Source organism: Arachis duranensis, chromosome 9 (assembly GCF_000817695.3).
Source record: "Arachis duranensis cultivar V14167 chromosome 9, aradu.V14167.gnm2.J7QH, whole genome shotgun sequence".
NCBI lineage: Eukaryota > Viridiplantae > Streptophyta > Magnoliopsida > Fabales > Fabaceae > Arachis > Arachis duranensis.
Window position 1 is genome coordinate 4,257,713 of NC_029780.3, and position 19,610 is coordinate 4,277,322.

Below are 19,610 nucleotides of genomic sequence, written 5' to 3' on the forward strand. Positions count from 1 at the left end.
TATCATATGACTTAGGTTCTTAATCAAGCCACCTCGTTGATGTCAATTTTGATAGACCACCTAAATACATTGTTGTTGATGCTATTATATTAACTAATCATACATAGAAAAGCAATCTCTGTAACAAGAATTAATTGCTTGAAGATTGATGAATTGAATCAATACATGTATATGAAAATCATAATAACTTGACTGTCAACCAATATTAGCTCTCAGAAAGAAAATAAAGTTATATTCAAAAATACTTTCATGGTTATCCCTTTATGCATAAAGTCAATTAAATTATTTTGTGTTTAATATGAACTATGAAGGAAGGAACAGAAGACTTCAAGGCTTAGCTGCTGCTATCCTAAAGTTGTGGGAGAAGAGTCTTATTGCAAAAATTGCTATCAAGTTTGAAATTCTTGTGGGAGAAGAGTCTTATTGCAAAAATTGCCATCAAGTTTGGAGTTCCAAATACTGACAATGAATTGATGGCCAATGAACTAAAGGCAAGTTTGATAGACAATCTATTGTTCAGTATATGCAAGTTTCAAGACATCATAGACTAAATAGGTATATGTTGAGCTTGTAAAGTCACTTTTTCTTTAGCCTGAACACTTAAACTTCCAGAATGTTCTGGAGTGTCAAAGGTTAAACATATGACATTTAATTTATAAATATTTGAAAAAATTCATTAAGTTATTATCTCATTTGTTAGTATAGCTTTGTTGTGGTAGAGCTTTGATAATGGCTACTGCATAATTGATTACTAGCTTTGTTAATAGTATGTTTCTTAATAACATGCAGTGATTATTTGAAAATGGAAAAAGATCCAGATATTAAGATGCCACAAAGAAGTATAACTACAAAGAAATCTGAAGCAGAAACTAGAAGGAAAATGCCGAAAACTCTTGAAGAACTAGAATCTCGGGTATGAACCAATTAAAAAGGGAATTTTGCACACTTTGCTCAGGACACTTTGCACCCATCTGAATGAAATTTTGCACACACTTTAATGAGAATTTGCACACATTATTCAGCATAGTTTACACTCAATATAATTGTTTTTTGCACACATTTTTCGAACAGTTTGCACCCACTTTAATTTGATTTTGCACACATCAATTTTGCCTAAAGTATACATGCCTAGATATAATTCCTATCAATCTGGATCCTCTCACCTTAACTTTGAACATCAACACATGACATGAGCACGACAGGACCATGTCCAAATGTGGCTGCTTCCATTTATGTATGTTGTGTCTAGTAGATATATCCCTAGGCTTCTCTCTACTACTAAAATGATGGGATAATGTTAAATCATACTGTTACTTCCATTCCTTTGAGTTCAATTTAAGGGATTCCTTATTCACGAGCTGCAAGTTATTATTGAGGGTGTGAAGTGAACATGCACACAACTCCTCCATTCCATATATATGTCTTTTCAATCATAGTTCTATTTTTATATATACTTAAACATGCTTTTAGTCTCCTAAACCATGACGTTCTTTTCATTTATTTTATGTTTCTAAAAAAAAAGGTTAATAAAAAATATTCATTTAGTCCCTCAATTATATCCATCTAAGAGTGAAATTATTCCAAAACATTTGATATATAACATATCAAATCTTTTGGCTAAACAAAGTTCATCCAAATTTAACAAACTCTACATTACATTACAGTAAAAACAATGGATAAATAAAGTTTCTAAACATACACATTCCATTCACACAAAGTAGGATAAAGAAACCATAAAATAGTTCATGTTTGGTTGCATCTTGAATTTCTGAAGGCCAAAAAATCAATTTTATCACCTCATAACTGATTTTGGATTTTCTCTATTTTGTTTGGTTTAAATCCTAATCTTCTAAAATTGATTTTCTCTATTTTTGGCTGGTATATGATGTGGGTTATTTAATTTGTACACCATAGGGGAAAATATTGCATATGCTGCATGCTGGGATTATTAACTTGTACTAAAAACTGCTGGCCCCCTAGCGGTGCACACATCAATTTTACAATTTGCACTCACTTTAATCAAGTTTTGCACACCTCACTTGCACAGTTTGCACTCAATTTAATAAAATTTTCCATATATCACTTAGCATATTTTGCACCCAGTTTAATAAGATTTTTTTACTTTATGTTTGCAGAAAGTAATAGAATGTCGTTGTTCTCCTGTTTCGGTTTTCACAACGATAAATTCTCTTACAAAAGAGCAAAAAATTGAAGTTGATAAAAATGGGATTCTCATCCATGAAGGCTATTCAAGATTGGAAAATTGATAGGCGATTATTCCTCGCACTTGCTAAAGCATATAACACAATAACAAGCAAACTGGAATTAGTGGTGGGGGATATCGATGTGACAACAGACAAAATTGGGTTAGCTCTAGGATGACCTTCAATTGGTAAAAGTTTTCCAGAAGAAGGAGATTGGACTTCAGAGCAAAAAAGATTAGTTGCCACATTCAAGTCTGTGACAAACCCATGGTTACAAGAAGTATTACATTCAAGAGAATGTAATGTTTCAACATCCAAAGGGAGAGATTATTTTAGGAGAGCATTTACAATGTTCATTATTAGCTCATTTTTGGCACCAACAAGTAGCGCTGTCACATCCCCAAAGCACTTACGTGCCATTGTTGATGTAGAGAATATAACAAGATACAATTGGGCAAGATTTGTGCATGATGAGCTTATGAAAGGGGTTCAAAAATTCAAGGAAAAAAATACATTAAGTATTGATGGTTGTCTTTATGTTTTCATGGTAATCTGTCTAATGTACTTATCCTTTTTTTCCTTTTTTCATTTCTTTTTTGATAATAATCATTACATTTATTATTTTGCTTGTAGATTATCTATTACCACAAAGACACATTTGGAGATAAGGAAAATTATATGGGGCCTCCACCACCATGGATTGCTTATTGGGATAAAGAAAAACTTGCAAAGAAGTTGACACAGGAATCATCAAAGCAAAGGCCAACGGTTTGTTTTATTTATTTTATCATGTTAATTCGCTTCTTTTTTTTAAAAAAATTGATGATTGCTTATAATATCCCAGAATTCTTTCTATTAATGAACCCCTTAATGCACATTTCTAAGTTGAATTCTTTTCACTTCTAGTTATTAGCTACGTTTTGTTTATCTAAGAGGAAATATATTAATTAGGTTTGATCCTTTATGTGTTCTTGTGTGATGTGTGATGTGTGTGTTGTTTGAGATACATACAACTGTGTTGAATTCTTAATTGTTGAAATCCTGATATCTATATAGAATGCTCAAATGGCATAGTTATAGTTATGATATTGCCTCAATTTTATTCTAAGTCTTATATTTGCATGCCTTGTTTTAGAAATTAGTAAAATAACATTCTAAGGTTGTTGAGTACAGATGTGGATTAGTGAGTATAATTGTGCTGTTTTCTGGTGTGCTTATTAGTGAATTAGTGTGTAGTTATTTGGTCTAAAGATTGAATGCAGTGTGATAAAAGAAAAATAGTGGCAAGTTTGGTGCAAACTGCAGAGAATACAATTACAATGGTAAATAACAAAATTGAAACTAAACTGGATTTAATATGTAATCTCTGTTTTTTATTTTCAATTTTTAATTCATGGAATGCTAGTTATGCTACAACTCTTCTCCGTCGGCAAATGGAAAGCATTATAAGCTAAATATTAATTTCTAGTGAACTGAACCTTTTCTGGATTTTTTTTCTGTTTTGCATAATATGATGAGTGTATAATATAATCTGTATGATTATTATTGTAGGGTATTGTTACCCTTTTAGTTAAGCAAGGTGGTGTTGATACTAAATTTGCAAAGAACACAACAAGAGCACCAACTAAGAAAAGGGGGGCGAAGGAGCTTAATAAAGATAACACAACGAAGGAAAAGAAAGAAAGGTAAAAAAAATAAAATTTTGGGAAGCCTATGAGTATTACAAACACTCTTTATCACTAATTAAATTTTTTTTTTTATAGATTTGATGAACAAAATAATGACAACAAAATGTCAAAGGAAGATGATAATGTATCAGATGAGCAAAAAGATAAAGAAAGGTAAAAATTAGTTTTGATTTATCTTTTGTAATAAAAGAGAATGTAAAGTAAAATATAGTGTATTCTTCTTTATAGTGATGCAAAGCAAGATGATGAAAAAGAGGTCAAAACAAGGTAAAAATAGTGTATGTGCTTTTTTTATAGTTATGATTTTTTTTATTTATTGTTCTACAAATCTTTAATTATTGTTTTTATTGATTTAATAGGGAAGACAAAAAAGATGAAAACAACATGAGATCGCCAATGAGATCGCCTAGCAATATGGGTATAAATTATAGTTCTTAGTGTTTGTTGTTTTGCATTATGTATTATGTGAATATATATGAGATTTTTGTTATGTAATTTTGCACACATGAATCAGCAAGTTTGCATCCTATGTAATGAATTTTTGCACATATGAATTTGATGTTTTGCACCCACTTTAATGATATTTTGCACACATGAATTTGATATTTTGCACCCGCTTTAATGAATTTTTGCACACATGAATCAGCAAGTTTGCACCCTATGTAATGAATTTTTGCACACATAAATTTGATGTTTTGCACCCGCTTTAATGAGATTTTGCACACATGAATCAGCAAGTTTGCACCCTATGTAATGAATTTTTGCACACATAAATTTGATGTTTTGCACCCGCTTTAATGAGATTTTGTACACATGAATTAGCAAGTTTGCACTTTATGTAATGAATTTTTGCACACATGAATTTGATGTTTTGCACCCACCTTAATGAATTTTTACACACATGAATCAGCAAGTTTGCATCCTATGTAATGAGATTTTGCACACATAAATTTGATGTTTTGCACCCACCTTAATGAATTTTTGCACACATGAATCAGCAAGTTTGCACAAATTGATTCAACAAATGGTCTCGATAGCTGTGCCAAACTATGAGCTACCAAAGAATGACCTAATCCCAATTTATTTGAATCTTCCTAGACAATCAAATAAGTAAGCATAATATTAATTATGTTATATTATAAATAATATAAATGTACATGATAAGACTAACTAAATTCTACAATTATTTTTTCAGCTATGATTGCGGATTGTTTGTAATAAAATGGGTAGAAATGTGGAATCCTAGTAGTATCGAGATTAATGAGTCCAACATGCCAGAATGGGACGAAGTAAATGTTTTTTGTATAGTTTTTATTTTTGCTTTTGATGTTCATGTTTTTTTTATAATATAAAATCTTTGTGAACATTGTTATTGCAGCTTGAGTGCGTTAATCTAAGGAAGCAATTGGTCATCCAATGCTTACATCACTTTCAAATGCACTTCTTAAGGATGTTATAAACAAATCAGAGAAATATAAAATGGTAAAGCCAACTCCAGCTCAATCAAGTCCTTACATAGTATGTAATACTGATGAGTTGATGATTGAATGCCTTGGTTCGGCTGGGAAGGGGTTTAGAAAGAAAACTGTTGCTAAGAAGCGCAGAAACTGAAATTCAATTCTTACCGTTACCATCTCTTTTTAGGGGTTATTGGATATACTTGTTTTCTATATAACAAAGTTCAAGTGATCATTAGATATACTTGTTTTGTAGAAAGGTATTGTTTTGTAGTTTTTACTATATAGTATGCACTCACTTTCTGAATCTCCAAGCTGATTAATTGTCTCAATGAATGTTTGGAGAAGTTCAGGAGTCCATTTGAGCCTTGGCTTTGGCATCAGTTGTGAGAACTAAGTGCATGTTACTTTGTACATTTTTCATTGTGTGTTGCTTCTTTTAGGAAAGAAAGAGTTACACTGTAGCATGTAATGTAAGCAAACACAAGAGAGACTTTTCAGTTTTCAATGAATGAATGATTCCTTTTTTAGCTATGTATGAATCCTATGTGATCTTATATATAAATTGGAGTAGTTATATCCCATGATCTCATTCTCATATCAGGAAGCATAAATGGGGTTATATTACAATTTGCACACCTTATGAATACAATTTGCACCCGTCTTAATGAGATTTTGCACACCTCACTCAAATAATTTACATTCACCTTAATGAGATTTTGCACACCTCACTCAGCACATTTTGCACCCCAAATGTAATGATTTTTTGCACACATGAATTCGATGTTTTGCATTCAATTTAATGAGATTTTGCACACCTCACTCAGCACATTTTGCACCCCAAATGTAATGATTTTTTGCACACATGAATTCGATGTTTTGCATTCAATTTAATGAGATTTTGCACACCTCACTCAGCACATTTTGCACCCAATGTAATGAATTTTTGCATATTAATATTATTATTATTATTATTATTATTATTATTATTGTAACTGGTACTTGTTTTAATTTATATAGGAAAGAATCTTGGAAGATGATAACTGCATTTTGTCCAATTGGGTAAGTTAGCAAGCAAGCATTAATTATTATTACTAATAAATGGAATAACAGGAGCAGCAAGCTGCTGTATTGGAGTTTGAAAGCAGTTTGTACACATGAAACTAATCATTTTTATTATTTCTTGTCCAAAATAATAATTGTCTCATGAATCATCAGCTAATTGAACTCTTTAATGTATTGCCAAATAAAATTCTTTTTGCTTCGACATGATTTTGCTATCAATCAGATTCAAATCCCTCATTAACATTGTAGTTAGCATCTTGAAGCTGAAACAATTTAAAAGAAAAAAACAAATATATTAGATCACATGTATAAAATTCATATGTTTATAAATCACAAAAATTACAAACTATTGGATGAACCTGTTCGTTGAAAGGGAGACTTTGAATATCTCCAATATGTTGATTATCCTTTATATACAATAGAAAAAGCTATCACTCAAGTGTAAGTACTAAGTAATAACAGCATGGCTATAAAGTACAACTGATTATCCTTTATATATACCTTAAGAAAGTAGTTTCTACATCTAAAGTCTATTTATTGTAAAAAAAAAAAACAGCATGGGTAACAAAATAAAATAATGTTTTACCTCTTTTTCGGTTATCTCACTTTTCCTCTTCTTTGCCTCGGTCTTCTTTTTTATCATCTTGTCTTTTTCAGATCCTAACCTATTTGTTGGACAACCCTTAGTGAACACATAAGGAGGGCTTTTAATATCTTGAATGCTTATTATACAACCTCCTATAAAAATGGACAGTGCATCTTTACCACCATCTTTACCACCATCTTCTTATGTAAGCAAATTATCTAACTCATTGGCATTAGATGATGAGTTAGCAACATGCTTTTGACAGTCCGCCATAGCCATATCAAGATAACGATGTAAGATATCACTTGTTTCCTTTGTTTGGGATGCAAATTGAGCAACACTGTTCGAATGGGAGCATAAATCATCAAACCTCTCTGTTTTTGGATTCAACAAACTTGGATCATGGCTGCTCTTAATATCACTATGTCTTCGCTTCACAAGTTTGCTCCAACGGTCCAAAATGTATCTTCTTGGAATTTCTCTCACGCGTTCATGCCCTAGGACAACCAAGCTATGACGGCATAATATGCCTCTTGATTCAAACATTTGACACATGCATGTAATATCCTTCGTTTCCGCATTGTAGTTAACTTCATAAACCCTCTCTTTAGAAGTAGATACATCCTCCAAAATAGAATAGACTTTAGATGTAGAAACTGCTTTCATAAGGTGCAAAATACAATTTGCTTTCTTTCTAAATTGCTTTTGTACTTCCTTAAACTTTGCATTAGTATAGGCACCTTGAAATTGCTTCTCTATTAAGGAATTAGTGGCACAAGGTATTATTGATTTATAGTCTTCAACATCAGCCTCCCTTTCTTGTTGCTCTTTCCATCCAAGGCAATTGTCATATTGTTTGACAAATTGAATCAACAAGCTCTTGTTATTTATAAATTTGTCAAAATATGAATGCATGCTCTCACTTCGTTGTGTGGATCTCATACCAGCCCAAAAAAAGTTGTCAAGAAAAATTGGAACCCATCGATGTCTTTCTTCATAGATATCTATGTATCATAGTAAACAAATATACATAAAAAAAATTTGTAAGCAAACTTAACAAAAGTGGATGCAAATGTTGTCATAAACATGTTAATAATGCATTGAAGCTTAAAAAAAATTAGAATAAGAAAATTGTACTAGAGGCATATTCAAACACATGTTAGAATTCTAGCAAATAGAATATGATGGCCACTTGATATTTTTTTAAATACTAATATGCTAATTCCTATGTGCAAAATATAAAAATTCATGTTTAGAGAAGTACCTGATAGCCACTTGTTATCTTCTAAACCATATTCAATCAGAAAATCTTCCCATTGATTTTGAAAATCATCTTCTGAAATAGACTCCCAAACAATATTATTTAAATCACTTTGTAACTCTTCATATCTCTTGTGTCTTTTGAATTTTTCTGGAATCTTTTTCGTAATGTGCCAAATGCATAACCTATGACGTGTCTCTGGCATCACATTCTCAATTCCAGCTCGTATTCCGAGGCATTGGTCTGTTATAATGCCTTTAGGAGCCTTTCCATGCATACATGTAAGCCAAGCATTAAATAACCAAGTAAACGAGCCTGAATTTTCCTTAGTCAACAAACCACACCCAAGAAACACTGAGTTACCATGGTGATTAACCCCTACAAAGGAACCAAATGGCATATCGTAACGATTGGTTTTATAAGTAGTATCAAACGAAACTATATCACCGAAGTATTCATATGCTGCTCTACTTCGAGCATTAGCCCAAAATATAGTTTTGAGATGCTTGTTTTGATCAAGTTCAATATCAAAATAAAAATCAGAGTTCATTTCCTTCATCCGTGTAAAATACTTCAACATCTCCCTAGCATCCATTTCTTCCGTAACATTGCGTACCTTTCTGCTAAGATAGTTCCTAACATCTTTTTCCATTAAGTTTATCTTAGAAAAACCTCCTGCTTCACCCACCAATACTTGATATGTTTTGCTTGGTCTCACACCTGCTTCATCATTCCTCTCAATGACTCGACACATGTGCATAGTCATCTCTCTATTACGTGTCAACAGTTTTGCCATCTCTGGATCACAAGGATGTGAATGATCCAAGCACACCTTCGATATAATCCAAAGACCCTCCTTATTCAACCTAATAGAAATCCTTGCAGGGCAATTGTAGTTGGTTCTAGGGTTGGTCTTTTCTATTGGTGAAACTCTAGACTTGCGTTTTCCCTCCCTATTGCAAGTGATCATTTGATTCTTAGGAACCTTATCTTTACCAACTCTTCGGGTAAACCTTATCTTAGTAACAAAACCAACGCGCTTGCCATAATTCTGATAAAATTGATTTGCATCTTCAATGGTTCCAAAACACATGCCAACCTTGGGCACATCCTGTAAAAAAATTAGCATACATCAGATAGTAAATCAAAATCTCATTAAAGTAGGTACAAACTATAGTAAGTCATGTGTGCAGAATCTCATTAAACTGGTTGCAAAATGTACAAAAAAGAATGCAAAACAGGACCCTACAACAATAGACTGCATTTGAATGCATCACAAACCCAACCAAAACAAAACAACTACATAAAACACAACACTACCTATTAACTAGCTTAGCCTCACTTTCCTAACCCTTGGAAATTATGTACCTCCAACCCCAAAAAAATCATAGAACATGTTTACTGTTATAGAACAATTACAAATTTGATGCTTCTACTTCTACTTCAGGTTCTTAGCAGCTAAGGTTAGATCAGTTTCATTGAGGATGCATCTTGTCTTATTAACAAGAATGAAGCTACCTATGGAAATTGACAAATCTAAAAGAAAAGATAAAGATTGTGGTGATGTGATTCAGAATCATGAAAGCAGCAATAATAACAACATCATATCAGCAATTGATGATGTTAGTAATAATAGTAAGAAGAAAAAAGATGGATCAAGAGTGTTTTATGGTAGCAGGGCATTCTTCTAAAAACCATTATTCATTACTCAGAAACAACAAACAAGAAACACTAATATTTTTTATATTTTCTGTCTTAGTCATTTCATCAAACAGTTGGTTTGCGTTAATTGTGAATTGTTGCATTATGAAAATCAAAAGCGAATAAGGTATAATTTGAATTCTGTATATTCAATTTAAACTCTGTTATGAAAAAAAAAACAGCATGCTTTGCAAGCTCAGAAATTCATAATCATAATCATCATTGTGTTCATTGATGCACTATGAAAATCATTACAAAAATCATGAAATTAGAAGAGGGAGAAATTGCTTACTTCAATATTCTGTTCTTCTAACACTGATTCCATGATCAACGGAGAAGAAAATATTATCAAAGAGTAAAAGGTGAAGCTTCAAGCTTTGTCAACGAAACTGCGATCGTAGAAGAGCGTATCCGGCTAGCGGTGCTCTGCGGCTAGTTCCTTGGAGAGGAGCGTGAGAGAAAGCCGTTTGGGATAGCGCGTGAGAGAAAGCTGTTTGTGATAGCGCGTGAGAGAGCCCTAGTGTAAAAACGCATGCTGGCTGAATGATGGTTTGATATTGATATATTTGCTGGTCCCTGAGAGTTTCCCAAAAAATAATACATCATCTAATTTATATTTAAATAAATATCATAAGTTGACATATTTTATAAAATTGTATATATATTATTATATATTATTTTTAAATTAAGTTAATTTAATTGAATTATTGAATTGGTTCGAATTCTATAATCTCAAAATAATATAATTAAGTCTCAATTATACATCAAATATATAATTAAATAATCAGTTTTAGCAAGATAATTAGATTATCTATGCCCATAATAAACTAATATCAACTCTAGTTATTCTTCGAACACAACTGAAAAGGAATGAAATCTATATAATCGAAATTAAGAATTTCTTGCTTTTCAAGGTGTCCATTGAATGTGAACAATGGAAACCTTGTCATAGTTGGTACTAAAAACTAAATTAAAATAGAAAGTGTAATGTGATCCTACAAGAAGCAAGCAATCGTTCACAAAATTACAACCAAGTATTTCTTCATTTTGATCGCTCTTTATTTATTTTTTTCACACAACTCATGACCACTATTAGTAGTGTCTACTCACAATTTGCATTCATTGTGAAAATGTTAGGTTGTTTCAGGGTTTACCACCAAACTTGTCTATGATGCTAATTAAAGATTAGAAAAGATACGGGACCAAGTTGCAAATAAATAAATAAATTTGATTAGGGGTTATTTGTGAGTGAATATCCATTTCAGTCTCTTTTAAAGTTTTTTTATTTTAAAGATTACAAAGTCTAATCTCCAATAAAAAAAATACACATTTCGATTCTTGATATTTAATTTTGTGAGATTGATTAACTTTTATGTCAATGATCTCTCTCCAAAATATATTTATGTCACTATTAATTACTAATATATTCTCTATTTATTTTTTATAAGTAAAAATTGTTAGGATTTGGTTGAATTAGTCCCACATTGCTTAGGATAGCAAATGGAGTGGGTGGCCTAGGCTATAAATATGAAGCTAAGTTCTCCATTTGTTTTTGCACCAGTCAGAAACACTTTAAGCTTGTATCTGATTTTTCTTTTCCTCTGTACTCTTTGATTAGAGAGTGTTGTGAGGTGTAGTTAGATATTTGCTTTGAGAGAGTGTGGGTGTACTGGGGTGTCGGTAAGAGAAAGAAGTCTATGTGTTGTAACAATTTTCACATAGTGATATTCTCTGGTTGTCATTTGACAACGGCCGTGATTTTTTCTCCGGTAATTGGAGTTTTCACGTTAAATTCTTGTGTTGTGATTGTGTCTATTTTATTTCTCTGTCAAAGGTGTTTTCTCAAGGGAGAATGGTGTATTATTCCCAACAAGATAATTTAAAAATCATTAATATTTTTTAGTTTATATAGTAAATTTGGCCAATATATTTTACAAAAATAACAAAAAAAATCCTGACAATTACCTTAAAAAATAGTAAAACTCAAAAAAAAAAATTATCAATCCTAGTTGACTCTTAATAGAGAAATCAATAGTTTAACATGTCATGCAAGTTATACTGTTAATACAGAAAGAAAATATTGATAAAGAAACTAATCAATCTCACATAAATAAAGATCAAGAACCGAAAAAAATAATTTTTTTATTGATGACTCGTTATCTTTCGAAGTAATTGTCTAAGACTTGGTTTGATAAAATTTTTCGAAAAAGTGTTTATACTTTTTAAAAGTTCAAACTCCTCATTTTTGTGTTTGATAAATCAAAAAAATCATGTATTTATATTTGTAGTTTTTAAAATATTTAAATACTTTTGAAAACACTTAAGATAGAATTTTTTAAAAATAGTTTGTACTTTTTAAAATTTAAAAAATTAATATAACATCATATGTTAATTAACTTTTAAATTTAATGTTTATATTTATTTAAATTAAAAATTAATTTTTATAAACTACTTTTAAAAAATAAAAAATTTACCAAAGCTCAAACTCATTTAGAATTTTTTTTCGGTGATCCGTTATTCCGTTATCACCAACCCTAACTAATTGTGATTCTGTATGAAGATTAAAACAAGACAGGGACCAAGTTGCAAATAAGCAAAAATGTGATCGGGGGCTATTTTCAAATTATTATTGATAGCTCCGTCGATTCCTTTGCCTAGTGTTCGAGTCGAAGGTAAAGAGCATAGAGAGCTTGCAGAGATTAACAAAACAATAATCTCTCTCTCTCTCTCAAACACACACACACACACTCTTCCACTGAAATCTGGCGCAATTCGGTTGTAGAGAGGAGAAAAGTGTGAAGGGGACCCACCACTTTGTTCCTCAAACGTCTTTCATTTTGGAATTAATTGAACTCTCTTTCTCTCTCTCTATCTCTATATAGCTGGATTATTCTCTCAAACATGGCACCACGGTGATGCGCTTCTCACGTTTCTCTGCTTTTTGTTTTGTTTTTATTATTATTCCCTTTTGAATACACCCTGTTTGGTGCCAAGAACATAGGAAAAGGAAAGTTTTGGTTTTTAACCATTTAGACAATTGTTGCTTTTGTGGGGTGCCCGGTTTTTCATGTTGTATGAGTTTATTTGATCCGGGGCTGCAGGATTTGATCTATTGGTATGTGGGGGTTTTGATTGATTCTCATCAATTTTGGAGGGATACCCATGTGGCAGAACAGAATAGTATGATATGCTTGTTTTTGATCTGGTTTTGCCTTGAAAGGTGAGAATTTTGATGATGCTTTTGAGGTTTGGTTATGTATGTGAAGGCACAAGAAGAGTAGACAGATCTTTTAGATTTGGTTAGATTAGAAACTTAGAATAGAGGAACAAAAATGCAATCTAGGTTGGAGGAAGTGAAGGACCCTTCTGCAGCAAGAATTAGTTCTTCTAGGCCCTTCCCTGTGAGGCTTCTGCAGTTCTTCTTGCTGTTTTTGGTTATAGGCATAGGTGCTTCGTTTCTTAGTATGTACATGATTCGCCATTTCGGTATTCACAATGTTGCTCTGGTGCAATCCACCTTTAGGCCTTGTTTTCAGACACCAGGAACCATAGAGAGTTTCATTATGCCTCCTGTGAATTTGATGCATAAGATGAATGACACTGAACTCTTCTGGAGAGCTTCTTTTGATACGAGGATCAAAGATTATCCGTTTCGAAGAGTTCCTAAGATTGCATTCATGTTCTTGACCAAGGGACCCTTGCCAATGGCACCACTTTGGGAGAAGTTCTTTAAAGGCCATGAGCAGCTGTATTCTATATATGTTCATTCGCTGCCGTCTTATACACCTGATTTTCCGCCATCCTCGGTGTTTTATAGGAGGCATATCCCAAGCCAGGTATGAGCTTGCTTTATCTAATTTCAAACATGTCACATGTTTATGACTGAATGGCATAATGTTAGTCTTTATAATGTAATGCTAGTTATCAATTAGTTATGGACTTAATCACCATTATCTGTTATAAGAGTTTTGTGGTTGTTGCTAATTTTGTCAGACAAATTTTGATTGGTATATAATATAACTATTACTTTTATGTCAAACATAAGATAGGAAATATTGCTTTTTTTGTCAATGAGTTTTTTATTGGAACTATGTAACATGTGGATCTAAGTGTTGCCTTCTTTACTGGAATAAGATACAATTTGGACACAAATCATTTTTCATATTCTTCATTTATGAGTAAGATCATGGTAAGAGGGGAAATCCCTTTGCTTTGTTCTGTTTAATAGAGTTTTCTAAGAGAGTAAACATTCCAGCCACATTATGTTACTCTATCGATATAAAATATACTAGAGAACTGGTCATCTTCCTAAGCACACTATCTTAGACTGGGGGAATTGATCTCCCTCATTATGATGTTGTGGTTGTTGCATTTATGTTTATGCACAAAATTTACTATATGTAGCAATTAGAAACAACATCCCTTTTGTATGATGTGATAGAAGGTCAATTCAACCAGCTAACAAGATTTCTAACAATCTTGATAATGTGTTGGAGGAAAGTGGATAGTGTTGATCTGCACCATTCTTTATTGCAGTCATATTTAAATATTGCATCAATTGCCAAGGAGGGATAGGATTTATCTTGGATTTTTTTTCCTATTTGGTTTATGTGTTATTTCGTTTTCAGAACTTTGCGAAGAAAAAAAGTGAGAAACAGTACAAACAAAATAATCTTGTTCACTTTTTCATTTTATGTTTTCACTCTGCACAAAATGTTGAAAATAGGAAACACTTGAAATGAAAAGAGAAACTTTTGTCATTGTTACTTGGCCAATTTACGAGCTTTCTATACAAGAAAAAGTAGTTCAACTTAGCAATCAAACATGTCAGCTACTCTGCTATTTTATGGTTTTCTTATTATCCTGCAATTTATTTGGAGAACATGCTTCTATAACCATAGGATCATAGAGAGTTTGTCAAGATATTTAAAATCCTTGAAATGTTCCTTTCATAGTGCACTGCTTTCCAATTTTTCGTAATGTTATTTCCAGACCAAGATTAGAAAAATAGAATTCAGGTTGAATATTTTTGTGTTTTTAAGTAATTTCTAAGCAGCTTCTGTCTCCTTCACAGGTGGCAGAGTGGGGAATGATGAGTATGTGTGATGCCGAAAGACGGCTGCTTGCTAACGCATTGCTCGACATCTCAAATGAATGGTTTATCCTTTTATCAGAGTCTTGCATTCCTCTCCAGAACTTCAGCATTATCTACCGATACATATCACGATCATGGTACAGCTTTATGGGAGCAGTTGACGAACCTGGTCCTTACGGGAGAGGACGCTACGAGGACAGCATGGCGCCCGAGATCAACATCAGTGACTGGCGTAAGGGGTCTCAGTGGTTTGAAATCAACCGCAAACTTGCCATTCGAATAGTTGAAGACAGCACTTATTATCCAAAGTTCAGAGACTTCTGTTTGCCGCACAAATGCTATGTTGACGAGCACTATTTCCAGACAATGTTAACCATTACGATGCCTCATCTTTTGGCGAACCGGAGCCTCACTTATGTGGACTGGTCAAGGGGTGGTGCTCATCCGGCTACATTTGGTAAAGACGACATCAAGGAAGATTTCTTCAAGAGAATCTTGGTAGATCAGACATGTATTTACAATGGCCAGCCAACATCCACATGTTTCTTATTTGCCAGAAAGTTTGCTCCTAATGCTTTGGAACCTCTTTTAGATATCGCACCGAGAGTTCTAGGAATTTGAAAAGGAGATCAGTTTTCGTGCGCTACGTTTTACAGTGTCACCCAATTAAATTACAAGAAAGTGAGAAATCGCGACAGGTAGTTATGTATGCCAATGGCCGACACTGTCAGTAGAAACAATGCCTGGCTTCGGCAGCGAATCCTTGAAGCAGTGCTTCTGATTGGAGCATGTTAGTTAGCTATATCAGCTGACTCCATCTTAGTCACATGATTGATCTTTGTATTATTTCTATATGCTGCAGAAATTTTGAGTTACCACTCCAGCCTTTAGGTGTGTAGAACATTGAATCTAAACCACATTTTACACTAGTATTAGTTCAAAATATAGAGTAGTATTTTTATTGGATTACTTATTAACTGAATAAATATCTTAGTTTTCTTTTTTCTTTTTAATTATTTTTGTTAAATATGAATGCTCTATTCTTATACAAGTCTAGCTATGGCTGTTACAATTTCTCCACACAAAATGTTCACCTAATTTTGTGAGAACTGATAAGATGCTTACTGTTACTATAATACAAACATTTTCAGTTATGCATTGGTGTCAAATAGTGATTTTGAGGTGCAACAATAAGATTAAATAATGATATTTAAATAGTGATGAAAATGATCTTGATTTGATATCCAAACAGAGTGTATTTTACAAATAACCCTTAGCCTCACCAACTATGAACTATCAGCTTGATTGCTTTTGTTAGGCACTCCCATTCTTTTCTTTTTTTGATCATGAATCCATCACACTAGACTTCCTATTTTCTAACTCCTAATTGTTGATTATTTTTATAATTTTGATTTTGATGTAATGCATTTTTGTCCTTGTTAAGGTTTGCTTATCATAAAGCCGGCCTCCTTTGTTTATCACGTTTGACTTTCTAATTGCTTCTATGATCTATTTTTATTTGTTGCTTCAGGAAAATTTTATATACATTATTCTCATAGTCATGTGACATGGATTTATAATTAATGTTTTGATTTTATGTTTTATAAATTATGGTTAACTAAGATGCATAGTATGATAGTGACAGAGATGTAAATAAAGCTATTGAAGTTAAAAATTCAGTAAAAATATTTTAATCAAGGCGAAGACTCATATCCAGTTGTTTTCATGTGAAGTTGCTAGTTAAGAACTATTTGATAATTTGACATGTTTAACTAAATTGTTATCTAACGGTTCTCAACTAGCAACTTCACGGGAAGAGAACTGCATGCGAGTTTTCACCTTTAGATAGTCAATAGTAGAGAAGATCTGAATTTAAATGACTTGGACATGATAGCATTAGTTGATAAATTCAACAATATTTCGTTAAAAACAGTAAAAAGTATTTTCTTTGTGTTATTAAAAATGTATGTAAATTGTGTCTATACAATGAATTATTGCTGCATTAATACATGAAGAGAGATCAATGAAAAAAGCCTTTAAATATGAAGAACACATGAAAATTAAATCCTTTACAACTCATCATGCATCTTCATTGACTTTATAATAAGGTGAGTGTGCGCCGGCAAGCCGTTCGTGCGACGCGTTCTGCATTCCAAGCACGAAGTAGTATCCAGGTATAACCTCTTGATAGAACGAGAAGTCTTCGGCTCCCATTGACGGTCGCATCTCATTAAATTTTTGGATGCCAAGAGACTTTGTGGCAATGTCAAGAAAATGCTTGTGCAAGTCACCATTGTTTATGGTTGCAGGGTAGAAAGGTTTCTCTTCTTGAAGGAAGTCTACTGTTGCGTTACACCTATGGACGGTGGCTTGGCCAATAATAACCTAGACACAGACTCAAATGAATCATCCCTAGTCTCCATCAAAAGAATGTGATTGATGTAAAATTATTCTCAGGTTTCTACTTTCTACCAAAGAGTTCAAGGTTTTGAAAGAAATAGTTCATGACATTGCACATATATACTTTTGAAAAAAGGCAGCTCGTGCACAAGCATCTTACGTTAACATAGAGTTCAGGGAAGAACCGCACCTAAAGGGTGATTCGAAGTCGCAACAAAACCAACTAACTTGTTAAAAAGGACTAGAAAGGCTTAGATGCAATGGTAAGTAAGCTACAAAACAAGCCACAAGAATGTAACTAGTCCCCCATATTACTTACAATTTTGTTGAGCAGTGAACTCTTTTGAGGGGAATTATGACATCAAAAATAAAATAGCATCAAGATAGATAGGAAAAATTAATATAAAATTCTCAATGGCATACCTGCTCAATACGCTGCTGCAGTTGCCTGAAGCCTTCTTTTGAAAATGCCCGGAAGGTGCCACCAATCGTGACAGTATCGGGAATAATATTGAAAGCGCTGCCTCCTTCGACTTTTCCTACTGTCACAACCTGCAGGTATACAAGCCTTTCATCATTTTCAATTATCACACCCCAAAAATGCTTGCACATCAGCTAACTCACACACCCATATGCACATAGAAATGAACCACTTCTATGGAAATTTTCATATGCTTAATTTTATAGATTAGCTTTTAAAATTACTCTCAGTTTAAAGACTTTAAGTGGCAAAAAAAATTTCATGCTTGACTTTCTCTATACAGCTTATACCTAAATTGCAATTTCTAGTAATTATTAGAAGTGTAAATCATAAGTTCTCAGTTTGAGTAAAGTGATGAATAGGTGGATTCAAAATATGCATATAATACCTTAGGCTTCCGGCTTAATTAGGCTCCAGTAACATAACTTAAACAAACATTAAGGCCAGAGGCTGAGTGTTTTAACGAGGTATTGATTCGGAATATGGTAACAAATCAACAACAATGTTAGCCAAAAGTGCTTGAAAGGAGGGAAATAAGATGAATTTACCTGGGAGTCAAGAGGATCAGCTTCGCGCGAAATAAGGTGCTGTAAGCTAACAATTACATTAGAAACTGCCAATATGGGGTCTATAGAATGTTGAGGAATAGCTGCATGACCACCCTTTCCACTTATCATTGCTTCAAAGAAACCAGAATTTGCATACATGAGACCAGACCGAGAAGCTACTTCGCCTATTAGAAACTTTCCTGTGATATGCAATCCAAAGATAGCATTAACATTTTCTAAGACTCCGGATTCTACAATTTTCTTAGCCCCTGCACCCCCTTCCTCAGCAGGTTGGAAAACAAGAATAACAGTTCCCTATATATTTAGACAACAAAATAATGAATGATTGAGGAAATCTGGAGAGAGTCTTAGAACAGAGGAAAAGTAAGTTAGCTAATAGAGAAAATCACACTTTTATCTCCTTTTCATTTTGTTTGAGGATCATTGCAGCACCGAGAAGCATAGCAACATGAGCATCATGACCACATGCGTGCATCTTTCCAGGTACTTTACTCTTGTGCTCCCAATCCACCATTTCCTATGTATAGACATTGCAATAAATCAGTGAAATATACAATACATAGACCATGAAATAGGAAACACAGAAAATTACTTGTAAATTTTCCTATTAAACAGCATCACACACATTAGTTCTTGAGGGAAAAAAATCCTAACATGGTTCCTGATAATTAGAAATGTCCATCATAATACTTTTGTTACACAGGTTTTGACAAGTTTAATTCATCTCCATTTTCAAAACATCACATTTTAGTGAACTATTCTAAAATAACACAATCTTGAAAGCTAGTTTTTCTCGTCTTATAAACTCCTCACTGTTCCTTTCTTTCTTCAATGTATGACTAATTTCATACACTACACGTCACACTTGCAACATTAACACTAAGGTGTTCAGTTAGAATTCTTTTTAAGACTAAATTGGAGTATTACTCATGAAATTTTCAACTCACCACAATTATCTTTTAGGAACAAATTTCCAAGTTAGAGTTAAAACCACACATGGTGCAGAGTAAGATATCATGGAGCTAAATTTCAATCATCCAAAACAAAATTCTACTCAAACCTAGATAAAGTTCTAAAATCCAAAACCTTGGAAAAGAGTCATG

The 19,610-nt window shown here is 32.9% G+C and overlaps 5 protein-coding genes across 5 annotated transcripts in view; 2 read left to right on the forward strand and 3 right to left on the reverse strand.

The window, feature by feature from the left end:
- The first annotated feature begins 2,510 nt into the window (after positions 1-2,510).
- LOC110275184 (uncharacterized) lies at positions 2,511-5,503 on the forward strand. The gene is made up of 7 exons (XM_052254138.1): positions 2,511-2,751; positions 2,838-2,972; positions 3,756-3,889; positions 3,968-4,045; positions 4,121-4,159; positions 5,088-5,181; positions 5,291-5,503. Exons 1-7 carry the CDS (start codon positions 2,554-2,556, stop codon positions 5,501-5,503), a joined length of 891 nt encoding a protein of 296 aa, XP_052110098.1. The 5' UTR covers positions 2,511-2,553.
- Positions 5,504-6,633: 1,130 nt separating this feature from the next.
- On the reverse strand, positions 6,634-8,650 carry LOC127741382 (protein FAR-RED IMPAIRED RESPONSE 1-like). Its single transcript, XM_052253573.1, has 4 exons — positions 8,265-8,650; positions 7,001-8,004; positions 6,774-6,821; positions 6,634-6,677 (listed from the first exon to the last, which is right to left on the reverse strand). Exons 1-2 carry the CDS (start codon positions 8,536-8,538, stop codon positions 7,202-7,204), a joined length of 1,077 nt encoding a protein of 358 aa, XP_052109533.1. The 5' UTR covers positions 8,539-8,650; the 3' UTR covers positions 6,634-6,677; positions 6,774-6,821; positions 7,001-7,201.
- On the reverse strand, positions 8,633-10,287 carry LOC107464116 (protein FAR1-RELATED SEQUENCE 5-like). Its single transcript, XM_052254139.1, has 3 exons — positions 10,255-10,287; positions 8,696-9,372; positions 8,633-8,639 (listed from the first exon to the last, which is right to left on the reverse strand). Exons 1-3 carry the CDS (start codon positions 10,285-10,287, stop codon positions 8,633-8,635), a joined length of 717 nt encoding a protein of 238 aa, XP_052110099.1.
- A 2,194-nt stretch (positions 10,288-12,481) lies between these two features.
- Positions 12,482-16,070, forward strand: LOC107464145 (glycosyltransferase BC10). Its single transcript, XM_016083053.3, has 2 exons — positions 12,482-13,798; positions 15,037-16,070. The coding sequence occupies exons 1-2, from the start codon at positions 13,295-13,297 to the stop codon at positions 15,676-15,678; spliced, it is 1,146 nt and encodes a 381-aa protein (XP_015938539.1). The 5' UTR covers positions 12,482-13,294; the 3' UTR covers positions 15,679-16,070.
- Positions 16,071-17,136: 1,066 nt separating this feature from the next.
- The window catches only part of LOC107464144 (IAA-amino acid hydrolase ILR1-like 4), a 2,958-nt gene continuing 484 nt past the window's right edge, over positions 17,137-19,610 (reverse strand). The window contains exons 2-5 of the mRNA XM_016083051.3: positions 18,899-19,024; positions 18,487-18,801; positions 17,881-18,009; positions 17,137-17,442 (exon numbers count right to left, since the gene is read on the reverse strand). Of these exons, the coding sequence (XP_015938537.1) occupies positions 17,137-17,442; positions 17,881-18,009; positions 18,487-18,801; positions 18,899-19,024 (876 nt within the window). The remainder of the gene's footprint in view (positions 17,443-17,880; positions 18,010-18,486; positions 18,802-18,898; positions 19,025-19,610) is intronic.

Bases quoted from the DNA above. Each gene is read 5' to 3' on its own strand.
- LOC110275184 (XM_052254138.1), top strand. From the start codon at position 2,554: ATGTTCATTATTAGCTCATTTTTGGCACCAACAAGTAGCGCTGTCACA. The intron at 4,160-5,087 runs GTAAAAATAGTG...TTATTTTTTCAG, and splicing joins GAAAAAGAGGTCAAAACAAG to CTATGATTGCGGATTGTTTG. The intron at 5,182-5,290 runs GTAAATGTTTTT...CGTTAATCTAAG, and splicing joins ACATGCCAGAATGGGACGAA to GAAGCAATTGGTCATCCAAT.
- LOC127741382 (XM_052253573.1), bottom strand. From the start codon at position 8,538: ATGCATGGAAAGGCTCCTAAAGGCATTATAACAGACCAATGCCTCGGA. The intron at 8,005-8,264 runs GTACTTCTCTAA...TATGATACATAG, and splicing joins AGATAACAAGTGGCTATCAG to ATATCTATGAAGAAAGACAT.
- LOC107464116 (XM_052254139.1), bottom strand. From the start codon at position 10,287: ATGGAATCAGTGTTAGAAGAACAGAATATTGAA. The intron at 9,373-10,254 runs GTAAGCAATTTC...ATTTTTTTACAG, and splicing joins TAGAAGAACAGAATATTGAA to GATGTGCCCAAGGTTGGCAT.
- LOC107464145 (XM_016083053.3), top strand. From the start codon at position 13,295: ATGCAATCTAGGTTGGAGGAAGTGAAGGACCCTTCTGCAGCAAGAATT. The intron at 13,799-15,036 runs GTATGAGCTTGC...TCTCCTTCACAG, and splicing joins GGAGGCATATCCCAAGCCAG to GTGGCAGAGTGGGGAATGAT.